The 10,960-nt window shown below is 59.0% G+C and overlaps 1 protein-coding gene across 1 annotated transcript; it reads left to right on the top strand.

Annotated features, from left to right (window-relative positions):
• Window positions 1-3,061: 3,061 nt before the first annotated feature.
• Window positions 3,062-10,960, top strand: BBC3 (BCL2 binding component 3). The gene is made up of 4 exons (XM_079907313.1): window positions 3,062-3,161; window positions 5,875-6,163; window positions 7,556-7,746; window positions 10,047-10,960. The coding sequence occupies exons 2-4, from the start codon at window positions 5,890-5,892 to the stop codon at window positions 10,161-10,163; spliced, it is 582 nt and encodes a 193-aa protein (XP_079763439.1). The 5' UTR covers window positions 3,062-3,161; window positions 5,875-5,889; the 3' UTR covers window positions 10,164-10,960.

Below are 10,960 nucleotides of genomic sequence, written 5' to 3'. Positions count from 1 at the left end.
TATAGTTTTTAATTTTGACTTTGTATGTCTCTAGGAGAAACACACTTTCTCTCCTTAGCCACAGTCCCCACCATGCCCTGTTGTCTTACACTGGACTCACTTCTCTCATTTATTTCGTATTGGCTCTTGAGTTTGAGATCCCTGGTCTGGGGGTAAGAGGATGCCAGAATTTGGAACAGAATCTGGACTACATAGTGGGGAGGATCTTGACTGGTGCCAATGCTTATGGCCTGGTAGATTCTTGGCCCTCTCCTCTCCCACTCCTACCCACCAAGCCAGATTCCTTCACACTCATTTTCTTCTCAGAAGAACATTCCAGCACATCTGGCCTCCTGGTGTCCAGTCCTAGACTAGGCAGCTTTAGGGCGCTGATCAGTGAGTAAGGGGAGTAAGGGGTACAGGCTGGTCTGCGAGCCTCTCTCCCAACGTGATCACTGCCAGGCACAGAGCAAACACTGACAATAATTAGTTATACTAGTGATAGTAGCCAACATTTATTAGGCACTTATACGTGTAAGACACTGTATTCAGTGACTTCCATGAATGATCTCATTTAATAAACGTCTAAAGCAGCATCCCTCAAGCACCGTTAACTTCAACCTACAGTCAGCAATACATCCATTTTCTTTGTGGCTTGGTATGTATCCACTATACATAAAATTTTCAGGAAACAATATTTCCTCTGACTTCATAATTTTTTTAAATTATATTCTGTTTTGTTTTTTTTTTTTTTTAAGTCTGGTCAAGAGCTGCTAAAGTTGCAGGTAAAAGGGACTGACTATAAAAAGGCACAAGGGGGCTTCCCTGGTGGCACAGTGGTTGAGAGTCCGCCTGCCGATGCAGGGGACACGGGTTCGTGCCCCGGTCCGGGAAGATCCCACATGCCGCGGAGCGGCTGGGCCCGTGAGCCATGGCCGCTAAGCCTGCGCATCCGGAGCCTGTGCTCCGCAATGGGAGAGGCCACAACAGTGAGAGGGCCGTGTACCACAAAAAAAAAAAAAAAAAAAAAAAAAAAAGGCACAAGGGAAGTTTTGGGGGTGATAGAAACGGTCCAAATCTCAATTGTGGTGGTGTACAGTAGCGTACATTTGTCCCAACTCACCAAACTATACACCTAAAAAGAATGAATTTTATGGCATGTAAATATATCTCAATAAACTTCAATAAAACAGAATAAGATCCACACAAGTGATTTCACAGTCCATGGTTTGCTCGTGTGGGTCATGACCCACAGTTTGAAAAACACTGGACGGGGAATTCCCCAGTGGTCCAGTGGTTAGGGCTCTGCACTTTCACTGCCGAGGACTCAGGTTCAATCTCTTAGTTAGGGAACTAAGATCCTACAAGCTGGGCAGTGCAGCCAAAAAAATTAAAATAAATATTTTAAAAGATTTAAAAAAAACACTGGAGGAAAGGAAGGAAGGGGAAATGAATGAATGAGGGAAGGAAAGGGAAGGAGAGAGGGAGGCTGAATTAGTCCTCAATATTCAAAGTAGGGAGATTACCCTTGAGATCTGCGTTTTCTGCTCTTGAGAAGTCGAAGGGTCTGGCCTTGGAGGGAACCAAATTTGAGAACCTGGATATGCCCACCTTTGCTGGGGTCTGGCACCCCTTCTCGGCTAGCCCAGAGCTGGGCACTCAGAGGACACTTGCCCTGTGATGACACAGTTTGGTTTGCAGTGTGACATAGAGGAAATGGAAGGTGCAGGGGAGACAGAACCCAGAGTCTTTGTGGGAGGGCAGGACACCACCTAGTGACCACATCAGAGTGGGGGAAGGAGTGACAATGGGAAACTGAGAAAGGAAAGGGAACTGAAAGGCAGAAAACCCGAGTGAGAGTCACTGCAGGGACTGCCCGGGCATGTCCCGTGCCAGGTGCCCGGGGCTTTCTCATAGCCCTGGTTCCCCCACCAGACTCGTGGCGAGTGTGGTCAGATGTGCACGCTTCTGGAGTGTCCCATCAGTGGGCCAGTTAGCAGGAACCTGTCACAGGTGTGACTTTGTGACTGTCTGTTGATGGGGGGAGTTTATGTCTGACTTGATCTGTGTCTGTGACGGTCAATTTCTGACAATTTTAATGTGTCAGTTGTGAGCTGGGGTGGGTGTGTTTGTGTGTGTCTCTGTAGGAGTTTCATCGAGATCAAGCTGTGTGTCCAGGTGTCCCTGTGAAAGGTGTTGTGTGTGTATGTGTGTGTGTTCAGCTGAGCCTATCAGGAAGTTTCTATTTCCTGAGAAGCTCTCAGACTGTGTGTGTGTTGTGGGTACCTGCTCAGTGGGCATGCTTGTGAACCTGATAGGTTTGTGGGTCTAGGTGTGCTCAGCATTGTGGGTGTTTGTGCAACTGTGTGTGTCCCTGACATTGTAGTATGTGCGTCCCAGTGACCCTGTTAGCAAGTCAGATTATGTATTTGTGTCTGGATGTGTGAGTGCTCCGTCAGTGTGTGTGTTTGTGCGTCCACGCCTCTGTCGAGGGTGTGCATTTGTGTGTCTGCAAGTCGGCTTGTCCCCGAGGCCCTGTCAGCACGTGACTTTGTGTACCCTGGAGCGCCAGACGGTCAGTCTCCGTACACGTCTCTGGGTGTGTGTGTCTGTGGGTCCCAGTCAGTGTGTCAGTGTGTGTGTCCGGCTGTCCCGCTGTCTGAGCGGCCGATCAGCGCGCCTCCGCGCCCCGGGCCAGGCCCTGCCCCGCCCCCGGTTGCAGGGAAACCCCCCGCGCCGAGGTTGGGGGCGCGGCGCGCGCCAGCAAGTCCCGACTTGTCCGCGGCTGGCGGGCGGGGCAGTGGCGTCACGCGGGGGCGGGGCGTGGGACCCGCCAGGCGGGGGCGGGGCGGGGCGGGGCTGCCGCCGAGCGGGCCCGGGATCTGCCGGGCGGCCTGAGACGCGGCGCGAGCCACATGCGAGCGGGTGCCTGGTGGCGGCGGCGGCGGCAGCGAAACCAGCAGCGGCGGCGGCCAGGACGCGGACGCGCCTGCGGCCCGAGGAGAAGCCGAGGCAGCAACAGCAACGGCAACAGCGGCAGCCACTGCAGTTAGAGCAGCAGCAGCAGCAGCAGCAGCAGCCACAGCAGCAGCCGCAGCGCGCGGCGCTCGGCGGGCGCGCCCTCCTGAAGGAAGCCGCCCGCCCCCCATCACCGTCCCTTCCGGCGTGTTCATGCCCCCGGGGTGAGTGTGCGCGCCCCAAGTCCCAGCCAGCGGCGATTGGCCAGGCCGGGTGGGCTCCCTGGAGGAGGTGGCGGGAGTGCACTCGGAGAGCAGTGGGGGGGACGCTGAGTCCCTACACCGTGCCTCCCTCTCTCCCTGCCCCCCCCACCCCCCATGAGGCTGGTGTCGCTGGGCGGGAGGCACTGAGGGTCCGAGAGCGCAGGTGCCTCAGCGGTCTGACGGGTTTGTTTACAAACAATGGGGTGCGGGCTCGGCAGCGCCCCCTGGCGGCCAGTGCGGCTCCGGGGAAGTGAGCCGACCCCGACTGCCCCGGCCCCTGCAGTCCGGGGGGGGCGGGGGGGGGGACGGCGTGGAGGGGCGGCCACACCCCGGGCGCGCGCGCCCGCCGGGGGCGGCGACAGGGGGCGGCTCGCGGGCCGTGAAGTCTGCGGCTCCTGCGGGCGGGGGCTGCGCCCCAGCAACAGCCTGTTATTGGCCCCGCGCTCGCCTGGCGGGCGGGGCGGGCGCACGTGGCGGCGGCGGGGTGGGGGGGGCTGTGACAGCGCAGGGGGGTGTCTGGGCCCGCCGTGGGAGCGCGCGTGTGCGGGGTTGTGGATCTGCAGGTGTCTCGCCTGGGTGTGTGCGTGTGTCTGGCTCCGAGTTTGTGCTGGGGTCTGCAGGGAGTGCTTGTGTCAGTCCCGGGGAATGGTGGGGCTGTGGCCCGTCGTGGTGTGCGCGCCGTCCCCATGCGTGTTTGTGTGGGGTTCTGTCTGTGTACGCCGCGCCTGAAGGCGGGTGCTCTGTTTATGTGTGGTGTACCTGTGTTGTGTCCTCTGTGAGAGTTGTCTGTGTGTGCTGTTTGGGGGTGATTCTGTGGGTCTGTATTGCCTGCCTGTGTTATAGTGTGTGGTTGTAGTGTGTTGATGTGTTGCTTGAGTGAGCTGTTTGTGTGTTTACATGTGTGTCTTGCCCGATGTGCTGTGTTTGTGTGTGCTTGTGTGTCTTGCCTGTGTGTACTGTCTGTGACTGTCTGTGACTATCTCCAGGGCATGTGGCTCAGCTAAGCGTTTGTGATGGTGTGCCTGCCCAGTGCCGATGTCTGTTTTCTCTCCAGGTGTCTGTGTGAGTTCTGCGTGGTGTGTGTCTGTGTGTGTGTGTGTGCTGGGGGTTGTCTGGTCTGTGTTTGCCTTGTGTGTCTGGCATCGGCGTCTGGGAATTGAGGAGCTGGGCTCTGTGGGGTCTGAGCAGAGCAGTCAGTGGATGTTGCTGGCAGCCTCTTGTATGAGGCTGTGTCTGAGCCCGTGTGTGTGTGCGTGTGTGTGTGTGTGTGTGTGTTGGGTCTGAGGGGCTTGTCTCTGATCGGCTGGCTGGCTCATGTGTGTCATGTGGGCTGCGTGTGTGTAGTGTTTATGTCAGTCACGTGAGACCAGTGTTTTCTGTGGGTGCTTTAGGTGTGCGCGCTGCCAGGGCAGTGTAGGATTAGAGTTAGCTGTAGTGTGTGTGTGTGTGCGCGTGTGTGCGTGCATGCACGCGTGCATTTGCGTGTGTGTCCGGGGCTGACAGTTGGTGATCGTGTTTGGAGGTTGGGGGAGGAGGGAGGGTTGGTGTCTGCTGTTCTGCTGTTGCGTCTCTGTGTTGTTGCCGGCATGTGGTGATGCATCTGGGTCTGATGACATGTGTCTGTGTGTGCCAGCTTTACATGTGTCCTGGGGTCTGAGAGTTGGTGACAAGTGGGTGTGTTTCGGTTGTGTCGGTCCATGTGTGTGTCCATGGAGGTCTGTTTTGTGTTGATATGTGTGTGAGTACTGAGGTGTGTGGGTCTTATCTATTGCGCGTGTGTTGTCGGGAGGGGCATGTGTGTTTGAGAAGTGTGGCAGTGCCTATTTGGTGTGTGTTTCTGTCTGTGCTTGTGAGGGCTGCATAGTGTGTATGTGTGTGTCTGTGGGCCTATTAACAGTGGCTCAGCGGGTGAGACCCTGACAGTTTGTATATGTGTGTGTATGGGGTGGAGGGGATGGGTTGTGCCAGCCACTCTGCATTGTGGGGATAGTTCTTCCTGTGGCCTGTGTGTATGTGTGTGTCCACGTTTTGGTCAGTGTTTGTATGTGTCTGTCCTGGGACATCTCAATGTTTCTGTGCAAATGGGAGACGAGGTGGGAGGTCTGGCTGGCCAGTCCTGCGTGAGCCTTTGTGTGTGTGTTGTGTACCCTCCACACACACCCCTTTGGGTCCTATGTGAGTCCCCATGTGTGTTGCGAGGCATCACAGTGCCTGGCTGCCCTCCCTGTGTGCCCATCACTGTGTTCCGGAAGTTAATCCCACCAGCCCAGGCCCTGTGTGAGTCCCACGTTGGGTGAGTTTGTGTTGCGGGGCTGTCAGCCCTCATACACACACACACACACCTGACAGACCCACAAGTCTGGGTCCTGCGTGAGCCCTTGTCCTTGCTGTGACAGCCATCCTGTGCCTCCTTGTCCCTCGTGTGTGCCCATCACCATGTGCACGGGAGGCTATTCCGGCCAGCCCAGGCCTCGGGTCAGCCCGGAGGGATGTGTCTTGAGGGGCCATCACACGCACCTACAGTCCCCTCCGTCTGGGCCCTGCGTGTGTTGTGGGCACCAGCCCTGGGCTGCCTGGCCTGCCATGTGTACAGGAGTGGGGTGCCCTGTGTACCCCGGGTGGGATGGGTCCCTGCACTTCCCGGCTGACCGCATCCCTCTGCCCTGTCCTGCAGGCCCCAGGGAGCGCCATGGCCCGAGCACGCCAGGAGGGCAGCTCCCCCGAGCCCGTAGAGGGCCTGGCCCGCGACGGCCCGCGTCCCTTCCCCCTCAGCCGCCTGGTGCCCTCGGCCGTATCCTGCGGCCTCTGCGAACCCGGCCTGCCTGCTGCCCCCGCCGCCCCCGCCCTGCTGCCCGCCGCCTACCTCTGCGCCCCCACCGCCCCGCCCGCCGTCACCGCCGCCCTGGGGGCCCCCCGCTGGCCTGGGGGTCCTCGCAGCCGGCCCCGAGGCCCGCGCCCCGACGGTGAGTGCCCGCCCCGCACCAGGGATGCTGGGAGCAGGGAAAGAGAGACACGGAGGAACCGGAGAAGTGGGAGCGAGTGGGGGGAGGTGGCGAGCCGGCCGGGCCACGGGGAGGGTGTGGCCAGTGTGGTCTTTGTGTTGCAAGAAGCAGGAAGACTGAGTGGGAGGCAGGGGGTGGGGGGAAGCCGAATGGGAAGTCCCTCCTGGAATCTGACTGCAGTCCCCGAGTTGCAGCCCACGGCCTTTTCCGGGCCTCGGGCAACAGCTGTTTCCAAGCCCCCTTCTCCCGGTCTGGGTCCCCTGAAGCCCCCTGAGGACTGTAGTTGGAGAGAGTGGGCAGAGATGACTGTCACTTCTGGACATTGGGGAGGGGTCGAGGGTGGCCTTTTGCCTTTTATCTGCATCTCTTTGGCCAGGGCCCGCCCTCTCTGCAGTCCGGCCGGAGGAAGGAGAGGGGGAGGGGCAATTGTATGGGGAAAGGGTGGGAGACGGGTCTTGGGGAGGGAAGGGTTAAAGGTCCCCTGCCTGATGGGCTGTTAACTCCGTGGTGCCCGGCTAGCCCCATCCCAGCCGGCACACTCGGTGGCAATGGAAAGATTGTCCCGGTTTCCCTCCCCACCCCATCCCCGGACCCCAGAGAGATCAGGAGAGAGAAAACTTCCCCGGCTCTGCTCCTTGGCAGCAGCGGCAAGAGGAGACCCGATTTCTAGACCAGAGTCACAGGTGTGGAAACTGAGGCCCTGATTTTAGGTCTCAGGGATCCCTCGTGCCAGGACCTGGCGTGACAGAAGGGAGGAAGAGACGTCAGGGGAGCTCAGAATGTGCGTGTGGGGAGGAGGCAGGAAGGCATCTCCCGCATCCCAGCCCCCAGGCCCCTGCTCAGAGGCAGCCAGTCTGACCGCCTGGTTTCCAGGCCTCGGCCACATCCGGGGGTGTGGCTTCACTGTGGTTGGACACTAGAGGGCAGGAGACCTGAGGCTTGTGACTGGGTGTAGTCAGTCACCGTAGCCCTGTGTGACCTTGGGCCACTTCTTAGGGTGAGCCTCAGTTTCCCCATCTGTTGAGTGGAGCAGTCAAAATTTGGCACCGTTTTGGAAGTATTTAGGTAGGATAAGAGGAAGCACTTCCAAACTAACACGGGTAGTGAGGTGGTGGCTGGCTAGACAGGTGACCCCAGGAAGGCCTCCCCAGGACTTCTTTTTTGCCTGGGGAGTAGGAGCTGAGAAATCTGGCTCTTAAAGGGGAAAACAGAATCTCTAAAATGAGGTGGGGTGCAGGAGAGAAATCAGGCGGCTGGAAAAGGGAGAAGTAGGCCCTGGATAACGGGTCCCTCCGGGACACCTCAGGGCCTAGAGGGGTGGTGGGTGTGACCACGGCCCCCGGCTTTTCCCAGGTCCACAACCCTCACTCTCGCCCGCGGAGCAGCACCTGGAATCGCCAGTGCCCAGCGCCCCGGGGGCCCTGGCGGGCGGCCCCACCCAAGCGGCCCCGGGAGTCCGGGGGGAGGAGGAGCAGTGGGCCCGAGAGATCGGGGCCCAGCTGCGGCGGATGGCGGACGATCTCAACGCGCTGTACGAACGGCGGGTGAGTGCTGGGGGAGGGGTAGACGGCAGGTGGGACTTCCCGCCGGGGAGGGGGCTGCGGCGGCCCAGCCAGATGTGCGGCAGCTGCCGCCCTGCGCGGCGGGGTCGCGCTGGGGACAGGCAGGTGGGAGGGGCGGCGTGTCCGCGGAGCCGCCGTAGGGCTAAGGCCCGCGCCGCCGCTGTCACGGCCCGGGGGAGGGCCGGGGCCGGCGTATCCCCGAGCCCTGCAGCGCGCCCGGGGTCCGCGGCCGCGGGGACTGAGGGCGGCGCTCGGCTGAGCGGCTCATATATCCCGGGCTATTTATAGCCGGTGAGTCAGCAGCGGCGGCGCGGCCGCGCCCGCCCCTCCCGCCCGCCCGCGCGGCTGCGGCGCGCCACCCCGCTTCCCGGGCGGGCCGGGGGCGGGCCCGGAGGAGGCCCGCCCCGCCGGAAGCCCCGCCCCGCTTGAGGCTCCGCCCCCAAGGCCCACAGCCAGACCTCTCATTAAAACAAAATATTTGAAGCCTGCAGCAGTGAGCAGAGAATAACAAACACCAGGGCGCCCACCACCCAGATCTGTCCAACCTGAACATTACACCCACACTGCTTGCTTATTCAAAGAAAAAACAAAAACCGGATGTTGTGAAGCTCCTTGTTTCCCTCCCTGACCCTCTTCCCCTCACCCCTTCCAAAGGAAACCTCTCAAACCTCTCAAATTGGCCTGTCCATTCCTCTGCAGGTGTTGATTCTTCTACTACATATTTACCAGGCCACAAACAATGCTTAGGATTGTGGCGCGTTTCAGACTTCATATACATGATACAGTATGTGTTCCTCTCCAAACTCTCTGCTTCTCAGTGTTAGGCTCAAGATTCATCCATATGGGCAAAGGAGCTTTAATTCATTCATTTTCATGGCCATGTAGCATTTTATTGGATCGACATGTAGTATCCTTGTTCATTTTCTCATTGGTGAGAAATGTCTCAAAAATTTATTTATTTATTTATTTATTTTTGTTGGTTGATTTGGGCTTTTTTTTTTGGCTCTTCCAAAAAATACACATCTCCAGGTGCACGCATGTGTCTCCAGAGCAGATACCTGTCTGGTCTGCCGGCCCTCAACCTTAGTAAATGATAGCCTGCTCACCAAGGTGACTGTGCCAGGTGGCACTCCACAGCAGTGTAAGAGCGGCAGGCTTTTAAATTTCTGCCAATCTGATGTGTCCCCTTGGCCACCTTCTCCTGGCTGCAAAGTTTAGTGGGGAGTGATAAGGAGGCAAGCTGGTACCAGGCAGCCCACCCCCAGGCACCCATTAGGATCATTAGGATGGTTTATTTTTTTTTTTTTTGCGGTACACGGGCCTCTCACTGTTGTGGCCTCTCCCGTTGCGGAGCACAGGCTCCGGACGCACAGGCTCAGCGGCCATGGCTCACGGGCCCAGCCGCTCCGCGGCATGTGGGATCTTCCCAGACCGGGGCACGAACCCGTGTCCCCTGCATTGGTAGGCGGACTCTCAACCACTGCACCACCAGGGAAGCCCTATCTGACCTTCTTGTTCACATCTGTAAAATGGGTTTCTCCTTCCCACCTTGTGGGGATGAGATTAGGTGGGCCCTGCTAATTAGCACCGGATTTAGCCCTGCATTCAGTACAGGGAGTGGAGAGTACTGTAGGTATTCATAAGTTTTTTAGTATTGTTAATTTTTATTGGTGGGAGGCCTTTTCCTGTATCTAGCTTCCTTCGTTTCTAACACTGTGGAACTGAGATGGTCCTAGAGGCTACCCCCAGCCTTCATCCTGCCACTGAGGAAAGGGCAGGGGGTTAGCTTTACCTCGACATGCTTCCGTGCAGCTTCAGCGCAGATGGTGAACCATTCCCAGTTCTTCCACAGATTGTTCTAGAATTGCTGAGACTGTGGGCTCCCTGCCCCCTCCTGTGTGGCTCACCAGCCTTTTATGGGAGGGCAGATGGGCTGCAATCCAGCCCCACCCCTCAGCCCCGTGTGACTTTGGTTGGGTAACTTTCTCATCTGGAGACCAGGGACTAGGAGACCACAGCTAATATGTGCAGGCCCTGTGCTGAGGACATTGTCTGCATCCCTTCCGTCCTAGTCTCATGTTCCAGAGGACCTTGGCCCAAGGTGGGCAGAGAAATGTATCTGGACCCCATGAACAATAATAATAGTACCGACCTCAGAGGGTTGGTTGAGGGCGTAGCTCACTCTTAGAACCGTGCCCTGTTCCTCGCTGCCCTTTGACCCGACCACCTACGCACGCCCATCTCAGGGCCACTCTAACTTGGTCTTCGCTCTCTTTCCCTAGAGACAAGAGGAGCAGCAGCGACACCGCCCCTCCCCCTGGAGGGTCCTGTACAATCTCATCATGGGACTCCTGCCCTTACCCAGGGGCCGCGGAGCCCCCGAGATGGAGCCCAATTAGGTGCCTGCACCCGCCCGGTGGACGTCGGGGACGTGGGGGGCAGGACCCTCCCACCTCCCGACGCCCTGGCCAGTGCGGGGGACTTTTTCTGCACCATGTAGCATACTGGACTACCAGCCCTGCCTGTCCCAGGGGCGGGCCAGGGCAGCCACTCCGGACCCAGCCCCGGCCTAGCCTGCGGGGCACTGACGGAGATGTGGACTCCTGGGTCCCTGGCTGAGGAGCCAGGGGAGAGAGGGCTGACGGACTCAGTGTCTGAAGGCGGCGGTGACCGAGGCGGTGGGGACTGAGCCGCCCGCCTCTGCCGCCCATCACCATCTCAGGAAAGGCTGCTGGTGCTGGCTGCCCGTTCCAGCTGCAGGGGTGACACTGGTGGGGGGGGGGGGGGTGTCTCTCTCTCTCTCTCTCTCTCCCAGTGTTCCTTCACTTTGGGCCTGGCCTCAGGCCCCTGGTGCTTCCCCCCCTCCTCCCGGGGAGGGGGCCCGTGAAGAGCAAATGAGCCAAACGTGACCACTAGCCTCCTGGAGCCAGAGAGTGGGGTGTGTCTGACGGCCGCCCCAGCCCAGCGCCCAGCCATCTTCCCTGAGCCAGCCGGCGGGTGGTGGGCATGCCTGCCTCACCTTCATCTGGGGGTGGCCAGGAGGGGCCCAGACTGTGAATCCTGTGCTCTGCCCGAGACCACCCCCCGCCCCCCCATCAATCCCATTGCATAGGTTTAGAAGAGAGCACGTGTGACCACTGGCATTCATTTGGGGGGTGGGATATTTTGGCGGAAACCGCCCCAGCCTTAGTCCCCA

Source organism: Stenella coeruleoalba, assembly GCF_951394435.1.
Source record: "Stenella coeruleoalba genome assembly, chromosome: 20".
In the NCBI taxonomy this organism is placed as follows: Eukaryota; Metazoa; Chordata; class Mammalia; order Artiodactyla; family Delphinidae; genus Stenella; species Stenella coeruleoalba.
Note: the sequence above shows the minus strand (reverse complement) of the source record. Positions and strands in the feature narration are given on the sequence as shown.

What these genes read in the sequence shown, in the direction of transcription:
- BBC3 (XM_079907313.1), top strand. Translation starts at nt 5,890, where the DNA reads ATGGCCCGAGCACGCCAGGAGGGCAGCTCCCCCGAGCCCGTAGAGGGC. An exon ending in CCGAGGCCCGCGCCCCGACG is followed by an intron (nt 6,164 to 7,555) that starts GTGAGTGCCCGC and finishes GGCTTTTCCCAG; the next exon opens with GTCCACAACCCTCACTCTCG. An exon ending in ACGCGCTGTACGAACGGCGG is followed by an intron (nt 7,747 to 10,046) that starts GTGAGTGCTGGG and finishes CTCTTTCCCTAG; the next exon opens with AGACAAGAGGAGCAGCAGCG.